The following is a 23499-nucleotide window of genomic DNA, read 5'->3' on the forward strand; positions in this document are numbered from 1 at the left end:
TCGACCAAAACACTCCCCAAAACGAAATATTTTTTTTCCAAAAAACTGTTGTAAAAACGTTGGCGATAACAGTTTTTTGAAAAAAAAAAATTTTTTTTTTGGGTTTTGGGGTGTGTTTTTGGTCGAAAAATTTACCCTATCGACATTTTTTTTCGCAGGCTCGAAAATTATTTTATTGGGTATGCGTAGTGGAACTTTTTTTCATGAGCCCAAATCCTATAGAAAAATCGAAGGCGCGATATCGGTTAATAAATCGACCCAGTATAATGTATAAGTTAAGGTATGATACCACCACCTACATAACAAAGGCATTTCCTTGCATATAACCTGCTGCAGAAATAGGCAATAACAGGGCAACAGAAAACTAAAGCAGGGATGCACCTTAACGTTAAGCTAATCGTTTATCAAAAAATTTCCACCGTTTCCGTTGAAACACTTCGAAATATTATCGATAAAGAAATTATCAAGATAAATTGTATCTCGTTTTTAACCGAAACGAAAAGCTTTCGTTAACGTTAAAAACGTTAACGAAAACGTGATACATTATGTTTGAATTATGCTGGCAATGCTATAGCCATGGTGAAGCCGTAAGGTGGCAACAACGAGCGCACATACACACACAAACTCTATGTAATTTGTTTGTGTAATTCGTTGGTGGAAATGTCAAAAATACTCTGAGAAATGTTCGTACTGTCAAAATTCATGAGAAAAGTTGCAATCAGCTTGGATAATGCTTTCACCTTTAATGACTCCGCCATCAATCAGCTTTGCCAGCATAGTTTGAAATTAATAATCAACATAAACGATTTGATTTCGTTTTGATATGGCAGAAAACGAAACGAAATCATTTCGTTAATTTGACGATCTTAACGTTAATAAACGAAACGAAATGACTTCGTTTCGTTTATTAACGTTGATTATCGTAACGAAATGATATCGTTTCGTTGGTTAAGCATGCCTGAACTAAAGCGTCAATAGTCAGTTGATGCAGCTTACCAACAATCCAACTACATTAGAAACATAACTTGCCTAAATGCCTGACATCACAGCATAGCAACAACAATTGCACGAGTTGGGTACGCAGCCCAACAGCAACCCACAAGCCGCTACCTGCCTTTGCCTAACAAACCAGATATGATATTATAATCAGCATAGCAACATCATATGCGTGAGCTCGTTTATTATCACAACAAAGGGTGATCGCCGCTTGCACATATCTTAGCAACAGTAGGTTGGGCATACAGCACATAAGCATAGCCCGCCTTACCACCCACTGCATAGCAAGCAACGTTTGGTTGACGAGCTTGGTAGGTAGGCCAGGGGTACAACAGGTTATGCCTTGATATGACTGATGCACGTCCGAAGCAATACAATTCTGTTTCTGCCGCTGATCACAAGGGTATTTAAGGCGGTATCATCGCCCTTCAGAGGCAGTTCTTCTTTGGAAGTAAAGTAAGGTTGCAAAGCAACCAATTTAATTTATTAAATAAAAGTGGTTAACTAATATAAAATAAAGTTTGTGTTTTATTTGGAATAAGCAATATGACTTGCTTAACTTATATACTTTATGTATACAAATTTTGTTGAAAATTTTTTGGCACGGTCAACAGAACAGCAACAAACAAGGCAGATGCTGCGAAGCTTCGCCCAATACAAAAACATTCTTCTTTATTAATTGGCCTTGAACTTATTTAGGAAAATTATGTAAAATTAATGACTTAAAGAAAATAAACTATAGATCAAAGAAAAACCTTTTACCTGAAATTTCATATGCTATTTACTCCCTCATCTGCAATAGCTCCTCTAGGCTCCATAAAAGTGTTTGCTGGGTGTCGCTGCGTACATATACATACCTTCTGCTCATGCATATACATACATATGTAGCTGCAGATCGTCGAAAACGTGCATCTTGTCATTGTCCGGAATTTGCCTAATACACATGTTGCATTCCGTGCCGAAACTACTATACACACAAAATATTCCGACTTCAAAACGTTTTTTTTTTGCATTTTAAAGCTTAGCTATGTATGCGAGATATGTGAGTTAGTTTCGATATTATGTGAAGGAATCTATACTAGGGGCGTAGCGTCAGCTATAAATCAAAAACGAATAATTGGATTGAAATATTTCTTACTTGAAATTAAACTTTGAAATTTTTACTTTCGGATTGACCAAAATTGTTCAAACAAAAAGTATATTTTTTCACAAAAAACACATACATATCCATATGTCCCTGATGATGACTTTAGCTATGGAATCGTAACATATGATCACGGATCGAAAACGGTTTTCACACAAGCGATAAAAATAGGGCTATTCAACTATTTAAAAAAATAATAATATATTATGGATTTAGTGAGTACGCGTTGTTCCTAGTTCACATATTTCATTAATCCAATGCACCATTTCGGAGCTATAGTTATTTAAAAAACCGCATTCGATCACGGATCGTATGAAGTCGAGATATCGACCAAATAAATTATAAATGAATATACACAAAAAAATAAGTTTTATTTATCTGTAAAGGCTTCTAGCTCAACAAATCTAACAATTTACAATATTCAAGGCTATTACCTTTTATTAAAAACAAAAAAAAACAAAAACAACAGTTTGTGAGAGTTCGCTCTGAACCAAACGTTCAAGCATCCGCTTAGAAAGAGCATTTAACTACATCACATGCCATGTTGATTTATAAATTATTGGTCTATGCCCTCCGACTCCACTCAGTTGATTATGCTCAAATTTCCAATAAAGCTGTGTGGACAACCAGATAATGTTCCTGTAAATGTTTTTTGGATGCGACTGAGTATATTGATAGCTTCTTGCCTAGATAATGAGGTACCTATACCACTATTTTTCCGATTAGTGGACTATCTATGCAAAAAAAAAATTATTTATGGTGCTACTTTTTGTAATTCACCTAATTTAATATCGCATACCTATTTCTGGGAAGAGGAAAGGGGCAAATGAAAAAAGGGGAATGAGAAAGAGGGATACAGAGAAAGAGAGACCCAGACGAAGATAGATAGATAGACGGAGAGGGGAAGGGAGAAGAAGAAGCTAGTGAGAACGAAATAGACGGTGAGAGAAGCAGATAGAGAGAAAAAGGAAAAGAGAGGAGCCAAGAAAAGGAAGAGTGATATGGAAGAGGAGAAGGAGGGAGGGTAGGGTTTAAGAGATAAAAAACCTCTAAAAGTCACGCAGATAAACCAAAGTTATGGCAGAACAACGTCTGCCTGGTCTGCTACCTTCTGTCTGTGTACCTTCCTTTTCCAGTGATTCTCATAATTTGTGTGTAAAGTACCAACTGAGAGTTCTTTTATCCTTGATTTCACATATTTACATGATTTCTGAAAATAATATTGCAAATAATATTCCGGACGGTGGAAGAAAAACTCTTCGTCTGGATATTTTATACAACGACAAATTCCGGATGATTATGGACAGCCCAAAGTTTGAAAAGTGCACAGAAACTAGGTTTTATGTCCAAAAGTGGTTTGAAAATCTTAAGTGATTGGAAAATTAACTAAAAATAAGATAAAAAATTTTAAGGACTACCTTTATATAAATGGACCAAAAAATAGAAGGAAATTTTCCATTTAATACAGACATAGTCTTGTTGAATTTTGACTAAAAAACTTCAAAAATAGCTCTTGTAAAGGAATTTTGGCATTTAAAACTATAAAGGTGGAGCGCAATCTTTCAATCTAAGGCAAATCATCTACTTGGGATTAACTAATTGATTATTTAAAATTTAAACACGCGCTCTACCTTTATAATTTTAAACCCCGAAATTCTTTTACAGGAGCTATTGTTAAAGTTTTTTAGTCAAAATTCAACAAGACTATGTCTGTATTAACGGAAAAATTGCCTTCTATTTTTTGGTCCATTTATATAAAGGTAGTCCTTAAAATTTTTTTTATCGTCTTTTTATTTTCAATTTTTTAGTACTGCCTACAAAAAGGCAATTGCAACTTTGATTAGTAATTTAATTAATTCCTAAGTGAAAATTCGTATCTTTATTTATTTGTTCAAAATAGCAAGATTTAAGAGAATTAATGGAATTTTCGCTGACAACACTGGCGAAAACAACAGAATTCCAACTCGTTTGTCAGCTACTTAATTTGCACAGCTGAAAATCGTGGTGAAATTCGCATACGCCTGAAAGTCTAAAAGAATCGTGGTGAAAGTCGCGTACGCCTAAAAGTATGCAAGGACGTGCATTGAGTTGGGCCTTCAACGAGGTGGAATTCTACAACGCCTGCAACACTCAGGAGGCTAGCCATGAAGGTATGGCCTAATCTTCTAAATAGTTCGACTTGTGCGTTAAGTAGCTCAAATTTTCTGACTTACGGTCCAAGTTTCATGTCTCTAGCTCATCGGGAAGTTACTCGAAAATCGATCGCAAGATTCCCGCCATTTTTAAAGGATTTGCAGTTATCTTGACTAGCGCGCCACCTAGCGGAACTTTGTTTTCTATAAGTTGTATTGTCACCAGGCCTCTAACTAAGTGCCAAATTTCGAGCCTCTAGGTAATCGGGAAGTTAGTTAAAAATGGATTGAAAGATTCCCAAATTAAAATTTGTTTTCTTACTATCTCGATCGGCGTGCCACCTAGCGGAATTTTTTTGATAAAATATTGCATTGTCACCGGGTTCTGACTTACGGCCCAAGTTTCAAGTCTCCAGCTCACCGGGAAGTTACTCAAAAATCGATCGCAAGATTACCTTCGTTTTTCAGGGATTTGTAGTTATCTCAATTAGCACACCGCCTAGCGGAACTTTGTTTTCTATAAATTATATTGTCACCGGGTCTCGAACTATGTGCTAAGATACAAGTCTCTAGGTTACCGGGAAGTTAGTTAAAAATGGATTGAAAGATTCCCAAATTACCGGGAAGTTTCTCAAAAATCGATTGCAAGATTCCATTCGTTTTCCAAGGATTTGTAGTTATCTCACCTAGCGCGCCACCTAGCGGAACTTTGTTTTCTGTAAATTGTATTGTCACCAAGCCTCGAACCGTGTGCCAAGTTTCAAGTCTCTAGGTCACCGGGAAGTTAGTTAAAAATGGATTGAAAGATTCCCAAATCAAAACTAATTTTCTTAATATCTCGATCCATGCGCCACCTAGCGAAATTTTTTTGATAAAATATTGCATTGTCACCGGATTCTGACTCATGGCCCAAGTTTCAAGTCTCTACCTCACCGGGAAGTTACTTAAAAATCGGTCGCAAGATTCCCTGCTTTTTTTTAGGGATTTTCGTTTATCTCCACGAATTGTAGTGCCATCGACTCGCAAAATATGTGCTAAGTTTCAAGTCTCTGGATCATCGAGAAGTTAGTTAAAGGTCGATCGCAAAATTATCATTTTAAAATTAATTTTCTGTATATCTCGATCCGTACGCCACCTAGCGGATTTTTTTTCACTTGCATTGTAATGTGTCCCAGATCTGAACTATGTTCTAAGTATCAAGTGTCTAGCTCAACGGGATGTTACCGAAAAAGACTTTCCCGTGGGTCAAAAATTCGTATGGAACTGAGGGGACAAAAATGAAAGGGACTTAATATATAGGTAATAAAAAATAGCTTTTACATAAAATTCGAATCGCGTATGAAATTGCAGATTGTAATGTCGTCAAATCGAAAAAAAGCATGCAGCAGAGTTACCAAAATTATGTAGGAAACACAAGTTGAAAATTTCAGCTTTCGTGTTCGATTTGCTCCGGAATGTGCCAGATGTACTACGTATACAAGTTTTTATAATGCAAAATATTTGTATTTAATTTAGCGAACTTCCCCAACGATTTGTTTAACAAAATGAATTCTTGTACTACCTTGAAAACAAACTATTTTCGAACATTGGCCCCCATTACTATTTTTATATATTTTTGTTTTCTGTAAATTTTTGAAAATTTGCAAATTATTTTGTTGTTGTTGATTATACAGCAGCCGATTTTGCAAATTTGGCTAAAAATATATAAATAATGTCAAAAGGAGGTGTGAACACGAAAAGAAAAATATCATCATTATTGTCTGCTGTTAATCATGTGATCTGGAAACTTGCCATATATCTAAAATAATAGCAACAACAAGCAAAGCTATGTCATACTTAAATGACCAGTGAAACAAAATAAAAAGTTGTCTGCATAAAAACTAAAAATATATGTACATGTATACAAATTTGCATTTAATAATCGCATAAATTTTATGTATTTGTTTTATCGTCCGTCATTCATGGGATTTTCATTATAGAAGAATCCAACTAAAAAACTGTCATAATTGAAAGGTGTGAACTTTAACGATTTAATAAAGGCGAATCAATACCAGGTGGTGGCAAAGAGAGTTCAACCAATTCGCCGTGCTGAAGAATGTCAAGTCAAAAGAAAATTTTAATTGATTTCGATTAACTGACATATTAAAGTACAAGGCGCTGTATAGAAAATAATCAAGAAGAAGCAATCAGCTGTTGGGATAACAACACCTGGTACTGAATTTGCCTTGGGTTTAATTTGACAGTTTTGTGTAATTAGGCGGTAAAATAAATAAATTATTGAAATTTAATTATAATTAGTTTTCTGGAAAATTGTTTCTATATTCTTTTGGGGAATACAAAGTTACGTTAATGTTTTTGTCTTAAAAATTCTGGTAGCGTTTTATATACATACATAGCTATTATCGTCGCCCGCTTGCCACAAGCATGAATGTGCCAAAATGAAAATGTTGGGAAATCGAGTTTCAAAGTTTATTGCTCCCTCAAAATTAGAAGAATTAGTTTCTTTTGTAAATAAAATTAAAGCAAAAAAACTAATTAAATGGTATAATTAAGAACATTTAGGACCTCCTTTTTTGCTATCACAATGTAACACGCTTTTATTAGAACAATTGGGACTGTGATATAAACTGTAAGATTTAATAATTTAGGTGTAAAGTTTTAATGTTAAAAATATATAATTATGTACAATATGGAATTTTTTTGTCGCATACGAAGAAGCCTAATTATTGTTAAAGGTTACAATGAACTTATAAAGTGTTATATTTCTTTACAGTCAATTTATTTTTTACTTTTTAGTTAATTTTATTAACCAATAATAAAGGCTTATTTTTAAAAAAGATTTTTTTTTTCTTTAATTTTATTTTTTACTTTTTAGTTCGTTTTATTAACAAGTAATAAAAGCTTGTTCTTAGAAAAGCTTTTTTCTTAAATTTAATTTAAATATACATTTTTTTTAATTTTTAGTAGGGTAAAATATTGTTTAAATTAGTTATGTAATCCTTACTTAGTTATTTGTAACGTTTCTCATCCTATCCATTTCTTAATGCATCAACATAACAAGGGTTCCTCGAAATCAACTTTGAATAGTCTAGTTCTTCGATTCGAGTGTTAACTAACATAAAATCATATTTTATTTTGACTTTGCCTATGTCGCGTTCAGTTTACAACTACTCATTGCAGATCTCTGCTCTGTTTTAAAATAAAATTCCAACTTTCGCTTAGCCAAAAATCTGTAAAACAAAATCAAGTGCGCAGAAAAGTATGCAACATTTAGCGATAACAGCCTAACTTCTACGTTCGTTGTATACACAAAATAGCGAAGTTACCTGCGATATTGAGGACTTAAGGGCTCATTACTCATATTTAAGCGGCAATTACCCACCGACGTGTGCCGTACGTACGAACGTTTGTCGTACGAAGCACTTTTGACCAAACCCTCAAGCCCGTCGGAATCAATGTGTGCGTCTGTGTACATGTACATAACATATTTGTGTGTATTGTTTATAGATAAGCAATGTTGCCATTGACCATTTTGCATGCATGCTTATGGAACATCAACTTTTTTCCAATTTAATTTTTGATGTTGTAAAAGGCTGGAATTAATATTAAATAAATATAAATAGATTACATATTTATAATCTGCACTTTGACATAATTATTTCGAATTATTTTCACAATATTTCAAACTTTAATTAGGTGTTTTTGCATAAAACTGCAAACGGTCAAAAATTAGCGCACAAAAGTTTACTAGGCAACTCTGTCTAGTGAGAGAGCGATCAGCTGACACGTTCTTACGGAAAAAATCAAAATTGTTTTGATTTCTACGTTCCGGGCTACGTACGTACGGGCGTTGCACGTCGGTGAGTTTTCGTTTACATTGCACACCCATAAGATAGGTTGCGTCAGCTGACACGTTTTTGGTACGTACGTTCGTGAGTAACTGCCGCATAAGTTCTAAGTGACGTTTACATTTTGAGATGCCATTTGTTTGTTTCCATTTCATTTTGACATATTGTCATACAAATTGACATTTATTTAACGCTAGAACGATATTCATATTCTGACATACGTAAAGGATAATCATGCGTAAAATTTACGCATGAATTCAAGTCAGATATATTATCATATTTTACTTACTAAAATCGAATAAACTGATATGGATTACACTCTTACATACAAATGAAATACAAATATCATCATTTAGAATTTTTGTTTATTTATTTAATGCGAAAAAAACAAAAACAGTTCCACTTCTTCAATTTTCAACAAAGCTTAGGTAACATATTTCTTAGGGGGGAAAATAATTTATTTTCAGGCTATTATTAGCCATTTGACTTATAAACTAAATATAAAAGAAATATTTTGTAAGATAAAAATTCATAGGTTTATAAAATCAGTCAGACACAGCTTTGGCACACATCAATATTATGCTCACGGCAAATAACTTTTTTGCATTTAATGCACATTGCATTTGCTTTGCGCCTTATTTTTGAGGGACAGTATGTGCAGTAAGTTCGCTTTTTTGGTTCAGGCTCTTCAGCAGCATCATCTTCGGATGAATGAACAGTTTCTTTTGGTAACAATTAGTTATACTTTCCCGCAAGTAGCTCTTCAAAGTAGGTTGTTCTAATCTCTTACGCATATATGGCGATGTAAGTTCCGTGCTAAGGTTTTTCATGAAGCTCTTGCGGCTTAAAACCTTATCCCCATTGCTGCTGACATTGTAGGAATATATAATATACGCATTAATGCACGCAATATTAATCATCCCGTAGAAAACAGTAAAGGGCCATCTGTTCGTCTTCCTACTACAGGACATCACTGCACACATTTGATCAAGGGTATCTACCCCGCCCTTAGTTTGATTATAATACATAATCATTTCAGGCTTTCCGGTAGTTTAAATGATATTGGCGTCTTCATCGCAAGATAATAACAAGTAAAAAATTTTAGCTGGCTTAGGTTTACAAGAGACCAGTGTAGGGGTCCGTCAAAACAAAACATTGATGTTCCCACTGGCCTAGAGCGACTGTTTTTCATCTCTGGAATTTCACATTTGTTTGAACGGACCGTTCCTACCATAGTCAGCTTGTAAGGTTCCTGAAGCAAGTTCTTTGCCAATGGGATTGAAGTGAACCAATTGTCGCATGTTATACAACGGTAACTGCCATGAACGGGCTTTGAAAACTCCTTCACGTAATATTCGGCAAGTGGAGTTCCATTGGTTTGGGTGCCTTTTCCCAAATAAGGCATTCCATTTATCATGTATTTTGTACCACTGTCACACATCATTACAATATTTATTCCATATTTTCTTGGCTTATTTGGAATATACATCCTAAATGGACAGCGGCCACGAAAGCCAATTAATTGCTCATCTATAGTTAAGTGAGGTCCCGGAGTATAATTATCTATACATTGGTTTACAAAAATATCCCATATTTTCCTAACAGGAGTAAATACATCACTTTGTCGTAATGTGGGACGTAAACTTTTATCATCCATTCGGAGACATAAAAAAAATCAAACCTTTCACGACTCATCACAGACACATACACCATTGAAGAAGATCGGTCAAATAACTCATCTGTAGACATGTAGTTATCCTTTCTTACTGCTGTCATCACTAAAATCCCAATCAAGGCACGAATTTCAGCTTCGTTGGTATCGCAAAATGTAGCACCAGTCATAAATATGTTTCGTTTCAAATTTATCTCGGCATTAGTCCACTTCACCATTTCGGTTATTATTTCTGCCGTGAAAAAACTATTGAAACATAAAAGAGGATCATATATAACAATATTCATTGCTGGCACTCGGCCACGCCTAGTTGTTTTCGAAGTCGACCAGCAATGTCTATTCTTCCCTCTTATATTTCTCTGCTGCAAAGTAATTATTCGCTGAGAAGCTGGTTGCTCGAGACTTTCTACGTTGTCGGTAGTCGGTTGTACAATACTGTCTCCATTGCCGGTAGGTGTCGAAAGTCTTCGAAAGTTTCCTCTGCGTCACATTGCACGTAATTTTCGCTCTCATGGCTTTCTACCTCGCTATCCGTTTCCTCACAGGACATCTCATCATCGGTTTCTAAAAGAGCGGCCAGGATACGGTCTTCGTGTAACTTCCGTCGCGCCATCGTGTTTTCAGTCAGAATATCAACAAATATAAAACTATATAAATATAAAATACAAAATATGATATAAAACACCGAAATAATATGTAGAACTGTGGAGATCAAATTAAACAACAAAGTCAATTTTCGTAAAAATAAAATTCTTAAAAGTCTCGTAAAAGATAATCATGCGTCAATTTGACTCACCGGAACGTTATAAATCAAAGTTGGTGATACTGACAGCAGCAACGTGTGTGCCGCACGAAAGGCCTACTCAACGACTGCGACAAACAAACGAAGCGGACAGCAGCGAACTGCCGCTATTTACAGAAAAGGCTATTTTTCGAAAGTGCATGCGTAAATTTTACGCATAGTATCTTTCTAGGTTTAAAAATAAATTTCAATGCTGATTATGATGCCAGATTGTATGCGCTGAGTGAAGTATAATCGTGGCTAAGTTGCCAAGTCAAGTCAAGTCTATGCTAAGTATCAGTAATGGGCCCTTTAGGCTTTTATGCCAAGGTGAGCACAAATCTTTACCGATAACTGTGTTATCGATTAATTTATCGAATTCTCGCAAAGTAATATTGCATTGTCATCGGAGTTATATATGCGTGCAAAATTTCAGCTCAATCGGACACCGGGAAGTGTATCAAATTTAACTTGTAAGATTTGATTACAGACAGCAGCCAAGTGAAACTAAATAAAAGCTTATAAAATGTGCTTATATATTATACTCACACTATGCTTTTTTTCTGAGATAATTGTTCTGCTCGCATCTCTTCTATTCTCCGAGATTTAGCATATTCATTTTTCTGGCACAACAAAAATTTAAAAAGCTGATATATTTTTTGTTAACACATCTATAAAAAAAATTAAAAATAGTCGGATCAGGTTAATCGGCTCATGCTTTCTATGCATTTTGATGCGCTGCATCCGAATAAGCTATAAGAAATGGGCCAACTGGTCATTTATCTGCTAGGCCAATTCCGTTGGCGGATTGGGATTCGGAGCATCACAGTACTTGGGAAAACATCCGCGGTTTTGACTTATCGAAAGTATGTATGTAAATGAAAAAAGTTGCACATTCAATTCAATTTCATATACACTAATGTTTTTTTATTTAAGATATTATTGCAAACTTAGAACTAGTTCTTATTCTCATCAGAATCAGAATCTTCAGAAATATTGGGTTCGGGAATAGCGTTGCCCTCAAGATTTTTATAAAAATACTGATATTCTTTTGGTATAACCAGTTTTTCACACAAATTTTCCAAGTATTTTAGTTTTGATTCGGGAAGAGGCAACGGCTTCGAATAAACCGGTTTTCCTTCAATTGAACAACTATTTTTTTCGGATATTCAGCTATTAAAAATTCTTCATCGGTATGATGTTTTTAAACATACGAATGTGTGTTGTTCTTACTTTTTTTTTTAAATTGTTGAGCCATATCAACGAATATGTCATACAAACAGGGACAGCATTACTTTGTTGTCAGAGAGAAACATGAATGTGCCACATTCATTTTCCTGGCCCAAATTTATGTGATTGAATTATACATTCCTGAAAATGACATTGCAAATTATTGGGGTTTCCATGTACGTAGGAAGATCTAGATATAAGTAGAGCCTAGATAATCTAAAGGGTAATCCAAAGAGGCCTCTAACACAAAATCGGAAAAATTGCACATTCATGCTTCTGGCTAGCGGGCGACGTTAACTTTCCCAACGTACAGTAAAATCTACCCCGATCGTTATAGACAACCCTCTAAAATATAAATGCCGAACTTGTCATAATAAAGGAAAACGTCAACGGGATGAGAACTCATGAATATTCATTTCATCATGTACCCTTTTATAATATTTCCACCAAATTTCGCGTATAGTGAAGATATCAAGCTATTACAATGGGAATACTTGACATGAAAAATGCAATGTGCTGAAAACTACTGCAGCCGGCATATTCATGCAAATACATTGTGAATTCATACAAGTGGCGAATGTTTGAAAAAAACGTTCGCAATAGTAAACAGCTTGGATCACCTGCTAAATCGCTGTTCGTTTACTTGAATCACTTGCTCAAGAGTGCTTTTCAAACATTTTTTAAGAGGACTGGTACATTGCGTTATTTACATATTTTAAAATGTTTGCTTAACTGGCTGCTCATATTTTATATGTTAACCAAATTTTCAAAATTAATATTAATTTGTAGTCTCATTTTCTATGGATACATTTGAAACAAAAGTTGGTTTGAAACACAAATGAGTAATTCATGGCATATCAATTTCTTAACCGCCGAGCAACAAACAAACCTTTCTTCCATTATCTGGCCATTCGTGACAGCCATTCTCCCTGTCAGCAATTATTTGACAGGTAGGTAATGCAATGGAGGAATAGAAAGATTTTTCACTTGTATGAATTCACAATGTACATACTATATTTTGGCATTGAGTACTTGAAATTTTTTTTTTTCTAAAAAAAATTAAGATTAGGCAATGTGACATAAAAAATATATTTTTGTCCCCCAAAAGTTTTGTTTTATTTTCAAAATAATTTTATTTAAAACAAGTAAATGTGTCTAAGTTCGGGTGTAACCGAACATTATATACTCAGCGTGAGCTTCAATTGTACATTTCATTTCAGATAAATTACTTTTCTACATAACACGTGGCACCGCCCGTTTAAAAAAAATGTCTCCCCATTTCCTCTCACAATAAAATTTGATAAGTGAAATTCATTGATTCAAAACTATTGTTTGCTAAGTTATAGCTTATTATTCCAGTCTACGACCCCTTTAAACTTGTTTTATATCTAAGTTGCCGTGGTCTTTAACCGATCCCGTCCATTTTTACTAGAAATATTTTCTGCTACAAGGAAAATATGTGTACACAATTTCATTACGATATGTTAATTTTTTTCGAGTTATGGCTCCCGAAACATATAAAATTGCTTAGTCATAAAAGGGGCGGCGCCATACCCATTTTCTAAAATTTTAGTGTTTTCCAATTTAATGTTATAATTCAATTTAGAAAGTAAAATTCTATTGATACCAACTTCTTTTTTGCAAAGATATAGTTTATTTTATTCGTCCGCGACCCTTTTAAAAATCTTTTATATAAAAGTGGGCGTGGTCCTTAACCGATTTCGTTATTTTTTTTTTCAAAGCATTCGTTATAGTAAGGGCAACCTCTCTGCCGAATTTTGTTACGATAGATTTAACGATTTTTAATTTATGATTAATAATCTTTGTAAAATTGAATTTATCACAAGTGGGCGGTGCCACGCCCATTTTAAACAATTTTTCCAAATTTTTATCAAGAGTCTCAATATCAGTCCACATGTCAAATTTGAACATTCTAGGTGTATTATTTACTAAATTATCAGGTTTTTTGTGTTTTTGCAAAATTTTGTATATATAAAAAGTGGGCGTGGTTATCATCCGATTTCGCTCATTTTAAATACCAATCTTTTTTTGGTCCAGATAAGCTAGTGTACCAAATTTGGTGAAGATATCTCAATATTTACTCAAGTTATCGTGCTAACGGACGGACGGACGGACATGGCTCAATAAAATTTTTTTTCGATACTGATGATTTTGATATATGGAAGTCTATATCTATCTCGATTCCTTTATACCTGTACAACCAACCGTTATCCAATTAAAGTTAATATAATCTGTGTGCAAAGCACGCTGAGTATAAAAATGCCATCGGCGTATTTACGTAGCTAAGAACAGATCTTCCCTTTATTACTAAGACTTTCCTTGCGTTCCAATGAAGCGTGATCCAGATACGGATTGAAATTTAACTTGCAAATGCAACAACAAATTGATCCATCTATCACGCTTCATTGGAACGCAACATTTAAGATGTGTTTCCAAGGGGGTGTAAAAAGCGCTAAAAATATTTGGGATCATAACACTGCTTTTGACATTGCTCAATGCCTTTAAAAAAGAAGAAAATGTGAAATGTGATTGTCTTGAAGAAGAGTGGGCGGTATTGCAGAAGAGTGGGCGGTAACATCTTGACGTATTTAGGCTTTCTATAAATTTGTCATAATACTTTTTACGAGAATTGTGCACATGCAAATCATCGCTAATTGAAGTTCAATGTCGTCAGTGGCGCATTTGCCACATTTTGCTGTTTGGGACCTCTTTTTCTTTATTCATATGTACATACATACGTACATACATACAATATGTAAATGTGCATCCTAAATGGGTGGTACTTTTTGTATCCCAATCCTTTCTGAAGTGTTTACTGTTATTTTTTGTTGTAATGTATGACAATTAGTTGTGTACTGGAAATGCGGATGACGTTCATTTGTTTATCATCAGTTATCATCTTTATTAGAATGTTGACAACAAAATTCTATTAGAAATATAAATGCAAATTTACACATGGAATTTATGTACATACAGTTGCGAGCAAAAAATGGCAGCGAAAATAATTAAAAAATGTTCCAGTTATTTTCTCCTTTTTGAATGCACGGAGTTACATTTTACGAAAAACTGAAGTTTACAACGAAAACTATGTAACAGCATCTCTCCACCCAGAGCCTTAACTGTTAAGATTTATTAAATCTCATATTAACCTACACTGTCTCCACTGTAGTTTTGTTTAAAGTTTTATTTTTCATATTGGAAAAACTATGAAGTGGGACCACGTGCACAGTTTCAACTTTTGTGAAGTTTTGCAGCCACTAAAAACAATTACATTTTCGAGTTAATAGCAAAAACATATCTGAATATTCTAGTTTGATAAATTTTTTATACTCAGCTGAGCAGAGCTCACAGAATATATTAATTTTGTTCGCATAACGGTACCACGTAACGTCATAAACTAATCGAGACAGATATAGACTTCTACATATCAAAATGATCTGGGCGAAAAAGGAAATTAATTTAGCCATGTCCGTCCGTCCGTCCGTCTGTCCGTGAACACGATAACTTGAGCAAATTTTGTGGTATCTTAATGCAATTTGGTATGTAAGTTCTTGGGCACTCATCTCAGATCGCTATTTAAAATGAACGAAATCGGACGATAACCACGCCCACTTTTTCGATATCGAAAATTTCGAAAAACCGAAAAAGTGCGATAATTAATTACGAAAGACGGATAAAGCGATGAAACTTGGTAGGTGGGTTGACCTTATGACGCAGAATAGAAAATTAGTAAACTTTTGGATAATGGGCTTGGCACCGCCCACTTTTAAAAGAAGGTAATTTAGAAAATTTTGCAAGCTGTAATTTGGCAGTCGATGAAGATATCATGATGAAATTTGGCAGGAACGTTACCGCTATTACTATATGTGTTCTAAATAAAAATTAGCAAAATCGGATGACGAACACGCCCACTTTTAAAAAAAAAATTTCAAAGTCATATTTTAACAAAAAATGTAATATCTTTACAGTATATAAGTAACTTATGTCATAATTCAACTCCAGTAATTATATGGTGCACCAAAATACAAAAATAAAAGGAAATTTAAAAATGGGCGTGGCTTCTCCCTTTTTCATTTAATTTGTCTAGAATACTTTTAATGCCATAAGTCGAACAAAAATTCACCAATCCTTGTGAAGGTTAGGCATAGCTTCTATGACGGTAACTGTTTTCTGAGAAAATGGGCGAAATCGGTTGAAGCCACGCCCAGTTTTTATACACAGTCGATATCGAAATTTTCGAAAAATGAAAAAAATGCCATAATTCTATACCAAATACGAAAAAATTGATGAAGCATGGTGATTCGATTGGTTTTTTGGCGCAAAATATAAGTTTAGAAAAAACTTTGTAAAATGGGTGTGACACCTACGATATTAAGTAGAAGAAAATGAAAAAGTTCTGCAGGGCGAAATGAAAAGCCCTTGGGATCATGGCAGGAATACTGTTCGTGGTATTACATATCGTCAGTCCAATGCCAAAGTCACGAATGTGCATATTTGATGCTTTAAGAAAAACGCGTAAAACATTGTTAAAAATAGAGATTTAATTAATAGAGATTTAGTTTTGTATTTTTCATCCACTATTGGAAGGTTTACTTCTGTAAACCACTAAGTAATGTTAATTGAAAAATGTTAATTTTTAAATTTTTTTCAAAAAAGCACATTTGTTGTTTTTGTTTTCCAAAATTTGACATATATAATATTTGGTTAAAACAAGAATGGCACATTCCTGTCTTTGGCATTGTACCGATAATATATAAAAAAATTTGCGGTACCCGACAGATGATGTTCTGGGTCACCCTGGTCCACATTTTGGTCGATATCTCGAAAACGCCTTCACATATATAGAACTAAGGGCCACTCTCTTTTAAAACGCACATTTGATACCCATATCGTACAAACACATTCTAGTGTCACCCATGGTCCACCTTTATGGCGATATCTCGAAAAGGCGTCCACCTATAGAACTATGGCCCATTCCCTCTTAAAATACTCTTTAATATCTTCCATTTAATACATGACAAGGGTTACCCTAGGCTCATTTTCCTAAATGGTGATTTTTCCTTATTTTGTCTCCAAAGCTCTCAGCTGAGTATGTAATGTTCGGTTACACCCGAACTTAGCCTACCTTACTTGTTTTATTTTACTCACGTTTGGCAGTAAAAATCTAAACTTGAAAATCTCCAAAAAAAATTCGGCATACATGAATTTAAAAACTGTTCCTACCTTAAAATATTCTCCTATCAAAAAGTGACATGACAAATGAATTTTAGGTTGCCATAATGTGTTATTTAAATAAACGAAAATAAAAAATGATAAAACAACCGATGCAATTCTAAATAATTCTCGCTGCTTATTTTTAAATGTCTCGGCATGTGAAATTATGCACACTTCTATGTTCCTAAATTCAATATACACTGATGAATACAATCTGTTCTATAATATCTCTACTATTCACTGAGAAGTCTAGGGCAAGTTTAAACTGGTCGGTCAATAAAGACCTCACATAGATTGATTCGGTTTAACGACCAAACGGAAACCCCAATTAAGTACCAGGGTTTATGTTATAAAATACATCCATGCTCTTGGAAATTACTAGAGTTTTTCTTGGACCCATAATGATTCCTGCATCGGGAGCTGATAACCCAGCCGCAACTTGTAGCCGGAGCCTTTCGCTTGCAGCCGCAGGACACAATAAGAACACGAGCGCGCCCCCAGCAGGTTAAGAGCTGAAAATATTCCCGCGATAGGCATGCCTGTCATAAAAGATGACTAAAATTCACGAAAAATTGGAAAATTTTGTAACCATTTTCCATCCATACCTTTCCTGCTTGTTTTGTCATTTGCAACTCTTGCTTTCTCTTTATTTCTCCCAAACGGATTGGGGCATCTACCACATATGCATCGAGTGCCGCATTCTAACCCATGGACCTTTCGTTATCTTTGATTATCTTATGACTGGGAACCCAGGATAGATGAACACTCCATGAGCGAATTCTTTCTAATAATTGTTTACACTGTAAGAGAGTTATATGTGTCATTGTTGCCATAATGGCCACTAACTAGCAATTTATATTGACTGCAACTTAAGCACGCTTTCTACAGTATTTCTGCAGCTTTCATCACAGCTATAATTTCCTACTGAAGGCACTACAGTGGTAAAGCAAGTTGTGGGATATGATCAGACTTCTTATTTATAAACTTTTAGTTGGCCTCGCATTCATCACCCAGCCTATTTGGTTCCTTTGCCGCATACAAGTACTGTACCTCAGGATGCCTACTCTTGCATCTGATCACCTGCCAATACTCCCGCTATTAGAATAAACTGAAGCTACAGTCCAAGCGGGAGAACATGATTTTATCCGAGAACTAAACCCACGAGACCTACAAGTAAGAGGCCTTAAACATAATTTCAGAAGGAGTTTATTATAAAAACTTCACTTTCAAAGAACCAGTTAACCGTGATGTCCCTGCTGAATCCGAGAAACAGAGCGACAAAGTTTCTATCGCACTGGCGATAAACTACTGTCGGACTCTTAGAAATGAGCGAAGTCTCTTTGCTGGTAATATGTGTTGAATCCTTTGGTTGGATGGGTCAGCCGACGGGCCTAGAGTTGGGGAAATAAACACATAATCATGGAGGTTACCCAAAAGTCATTAGGAAGTTCGCTACCTAACACATTTTATCAATTTATCAGTAACTTGTTTTGTCAGAGGTCACGCTTCTATAACAACACCTACGAATCCTTGGAGTGTTATCTATGTTGATGGTCCTTTGCCGTATATTGATCCGGTATGTTCCGGTAACAAGCACCATTAAGGTACAAGCCCGGCCAGCACGGCTACAATTTAACATGACCACCTGGAACTTTCTAGACCTTAACGCCCCCACCGCGTAGTTCCATTAGAAACTTGGGATCGCCACGACCTTGCCTGCTAAAGAAACAGGATTCACCACGTGTAGGTGAGGTTGACAATTGGGTTCGATAGGATACAAATGAATCCCAAAAAAATTGGTTAACTGACACTTTTACCATTTTATATAATTTACATATCTCTAAAGTTTTCAATATTTAGATGTCTTTAAATTTATACTCTTTTTTTCTTTCTAGATGCATGCCTACGTTGCCAAGCCGAAAATAAACGTGAAGTTCTCGGTCGTCAGGATTGCGTAGTCGTTTGGGGTGAATGCAATCATTCCTTCCATCATTGTTGCATGTCCCTGTGGGTAAAGCAAAATAATCGCTGTCCCCTCTGTCAGCAAGAATGGTCAATACAACGCATGGGCAAGTGAATCCCGAAAAGAAGAAGGCCTTTGTATCAAAAGAGTGAATGCAGTTTTCAAAAATACAATTGGTCCTACACACTCCTCGTGCTACATATAAGTATCATGTGCGCCGAAAATAATCCAGTAGATTTTAAGTTAAAATTTTTATGCAGTGTATAATTCTAGGCGAAAATTGAAAAATATACAAAAAACAAATGCTGTAAAATTTAATAAAAATAAAATACATGAAAATGAAATGTTTTGTCTACCTATGGAGGGTGTTAATTTTTATCGATTTTTTGACAAATCATTTGATTCGCAATTCACTTTCAGTTTCATTAGTTTAAATAAAAGATTATGAATAATTCACAAAAAAGCGAATGCCCCGGGTGAGGCTCGAACTCACGACCTTAAGATTATGAGACTTACGCGCTGCCTACTGCGCCACCGAGGCTATATTTAGCTCAGCGTCATAACAATCAAATGAACTCTGTATGGCAGTATGAGAAAAAAAGAGTAGGCATAGCTTTTCGCGATGTAGTTATATGGATAAGTATGTTTGACATGAAATATTACACATGCGTAGAGCGTAGAGTAAGTAAAACGGGTAGAACTAATTCGATGTCAGTTACAGTCTCAGTCACCAAAAAGTGTGTTCCTTCGCGAAAGATTAGAAATTATGGCTTGCAAAACATATCGTAGATTTGTTCGAAATTTGACATTGTGAAGTTATCCTGATTTTTAAAATTGATGATGGTCATAAAAACTGACACCAATCCGTTTTCGTCTTTTCGGCTGTGTGGACGTGCAGTGTCATCCTCGGTTCAACTGCAATATTTTTGGACTTTTTTGGTTGAGCTGAAAATTAAAATAGGCCTAAAGGTTGGCTTCTGTGCTCCATTCTGGGGTTTTGGCTGAGTTGGGAGATGCAATGCTTTCCTGGTGTGGTTTTTTGCACTCCTAACAGGAATTAAGTAAAAATTTAAATCTGGCGTGATGCCATTTAAAGATTAAACGCTTTTTATATACATAAGGTAACATAACGGGATAGTGAAAAAAACATGGCTACAAGCCATATATCGGATTCTGAAATACATATTACTGGCGTGGTGCCATTAAAAAACCCAAAAAAATTAACATTTCGGTAAATAACGGAATTGAATAACGAAGCTACTGTGAATAACAGAGCTTTTGTGAATAACGGAGGATCATGTGAAATGAAACGACAAATTGACTTTGAATAAAATTAAGACAACCTGGCATTCTAGGGCTCTCTTAAGCACCTTGCCATTCGACGCTTGCGAATGCAGTGCCAATTAAAATAAAAAAATAAAAAACTGACACAATTTCCATTATGTCACACAGCTTACTCGAAAGAAGCACGGCAGTATGTATCATTTAGTTCACAACCCTTTTCAATGGTTCCAGTTGTTTGACATATTGTAGAATTTGAAATTGAAGGGACGTCATTTCGTTTGCAGTTATAGCTGACCACAATGAACATTTCATATAGACATTTTTAACGCAAACTTATGCATGAGGAGCAGATTGCACGTATTTTTATGGAGAATGGCAGATAGAACAACACTAGCGCCATCTGACATGAAAAACTAACCAGCTTCCAACTTATGTAGCAAGCAAAGCATAAGAAGAAAAATTCGACATTTGTGTTCAACGCAAACTTATGCATGAGGAGCAGATTGCACGTATTTTTATGGAGAACGGCAGATAGAACGACACTAGCGCCATCTGAAATGAAAAACTAGCCAGCTTCCAACTTATGTAGCAAGCAAAGCATAAGAAGAAAAATTCGACATTTTCTTTGGCCATGACTGCGTAAAACTATTTTTCCCGCTCCTTTGTACTTTTCTAACATTATTCATAATTAAAAACAAAATTTTAACAAAACAATAGCGAACAAAATATGTTAGCAAGTATTTTTGTTGTATAGTGAGATTGTTTATAACAATGCTACGCAATCTTTTTTATGTGATTGGGTGAGCCTAAATAAGTTTCAACATGCTAAGTCTGAAGTTGTTTTATGTTTACAAACGCAATTTAACATGCAAATGCAACATTGGAACGCGAGGAATGTTGAACCTCTTCGCAAAGCGTTCTTTGTAAAGGGCCCGTTACTTGATTGAGAACTGAGCGGTTATGTTTAATGAGCTTTGAATGTAACTCATTACCCAAGACCTAGAAAAACTTGACTTGCCTTAGAAGTCTGTTGATTTATTTGAGACCAAGTACGTTTATTTGTGTTTTTCTTTTTATTTTGGGAAAAATCAAGTACAACGTAAATCGTATGTGCTAAGTGAAGTATGGTCGAGAACATTGTAAACCTTAACAAGTAGTGCAACTAACAGATGATCGCTCAAAATTAGCAGATACACTAATGACCATATTACGAAGATCTTTAAAGAAATTCAAGCTAAATTTTTAAGCAGACATAAACTGTGATAATTTAGGAAATAATAGCATTTAGCACACCTTATTTGCAGTAATGGAGAGAATATGTTTGCTCATATTCAAGAATTTAGTAATTTTTCCTACATTTATCTTTAAAATTGATGCAATACAACTCTTCTCTTTCTACTGTTCTTCGTTTCGCCCTATTCGACTGCGTTCCTTTTCTGTCTTCCACTCATGGCGCAACGATACAAGGTGGCAGCATGGACCAGCTGATTATAAACTTTTTTTATATTATTTGATACATCAACTTCCGGGGAGTACGATTTTGACATTTGTCCATCGAATTTACAAAAAAAAAAGTACATGAAATTTTTATTTATGTTTGTAGGTATGTCACCATGCTGCCACCTTGTATCGTTCCGCTATGCGCCATGCTTCCACTCTATTCGAAACATAACCTCAATTTAAGTTGCCAAACTATATGGTACACAATGGTCGAGGATACGTTGCCAAGTCAAGTCAAGCCTATGCTAAAGGCTCCATTACTGATACTTAGCATAGACTGGACTTGACTTGAGAACTGTCACTTACAGTTCTGTTAAATGAACATTGCATGTTACTGATTACTCAAAACTTGGCAGCACTTAACTCGACTTAGAAGTCTGTTGCATTTTGATTTTCTATGTAAGTTCTAAGTGACGTTTACATTTTGAGATGCCATTTGCTTGTTTCCATTTCGTTTTGACATTTTGTCATACAAATTGACATTTATTTAAAAATAAATTTCAACGCTGATTATGATGCCAGATTGTATGCGCCAAGTGGAGTATAATCGTGGCTAAGTTGCCAAGTTTACGCCAAGTCAAGTCAAGTCTATGCTAAGTATCAGTAATGGGGGCTTAAGAATGAGTAATGGAAGCTTATGTCCGGGCCTATTGCAACATGTATTTTAAACAAGCAAAGATATATTGAAATATCATTTCAAAGCGGGTAAACGATATATTTCAAGTTATTTTAATTGAAATCACAGCGCTGAAGTCAAATTTTACCTATAAATACACGACAGATTTTTTTTTAATGTCGGAAGCAAAGAAAATTCAGTTAAATGTTTGGGAAAAATTTAAACAACGCGACATCAGGACGGACAAGCCGAAATCGAATTTTAATCGATTCGAATCGAAGTAGAAAAGATCAATGTAGAAAGAAATTTAAAGTTTTTAAGGATCACATAAAAATAAACCAAACGATGTAATCTGACCAACATTAAAACTTACATTATTTTAACCAGATTTTCAAATGAATTTTATCACATTTTTACAACAGGTTCAGAAATATTAAACCAATTTGCTTAAGGCTTTCAAAAGGCAGCTAATTTTAACACTGCATTTCCTTATCGGGACATTGGCCGAAGAGATATCGGATTGATCATTGTTTATGATCGCATCTGTATTTTATGTAATACCAACGGAAAGCCTGTGGAAGACCCTTTCGGCCATCACGATGGTATTCTATTGATACTTAAGGCTACCGTATGAGATTAGTAATAGAATGCTCTGAGAAGGTTTTCAATTATATTTTGGGCATGTTCGCCTAACTTTCCGATAAAATTTTCTTTATCAAAGGTGCTTTGACCCGACATTGTTTTGTAAACTCATTAGCCATACAGTTCCCCGTTAATCGCACCTTACCTTGCATTATATACCTTAAGCTGGAGTCATTGGTGACGTTTGTCGTATCGCTGTAGTCGTATCCCTAACGTAATCAGCTGTTTATCGTTACGACGGTAAACCAAAACCCAATTGGTTGGCTACGATACGGTTACGACCTTAGCGGCACCAATAATCGATTGCATTGATTCTCATAAGGTTTGTCGAATCAGCTGTTAAAAGGGTACCGATACGGTTACCGATAAAGCACCAATGTCTCCAGCTTTATGTAGAGCAACACCTTTTAGCATCTCCTAAGACAGGGTGACCTCATAATGCGATTTCTTTAATTT

General features: G+C 35.1%; 1 protein-coding gene and 1 non-coding gene across 2 annotated transcripts in view; one reads left to right on the forward strand and one right to left on the reverse strand.

Annotated features, from left to right (window-relative positions):
* Roc2 (Regulator of cullins 2) overlaps window positions 1-19345 on the forward strand; it is a 240449-nt gene extending 221104 nt beyond the window's left edge. Inside the window, exon 2 of the mRNA XM_067774935.1 lies at window positions 18934-19345. Coding sequence (XP_067631036.1) covers window positions 18934-19115 — 182 coding nt within the window. The 3' untranslated portion in view covers window positions 19116-19345. The remainder of the gene's footprint in view (window positions 1-18933) is intronic.
* A 124-nt stretch (window positions 19346-19469) lies between these two features.
* TRNAM-CAU (transfer RNA methionine (anticodon CAU)) lies at window positions 19470-19542 on the reverse strand. The gene has a single exon. It is a non-coding gene; the product is annotated as a tRNA-Met (tRNA).
* Window positions 19543-23499: the final 3957 nt, after the last annotated feature.

This window comes from Eurosta solidaginis, chromosome 3 (assembly GCF_040869045.1).
Source record: "Eurosta solidaginis isolate ZX-2024a chromosome 3, ASM4086904v1, whole genome shotgun sequence".
Lineage (NCBI taxonomy): Eukaryota > Metazoa > Arthropoda > Insecta > Diptera > Tephritidae > Eurosta > Eurosta solidaginis.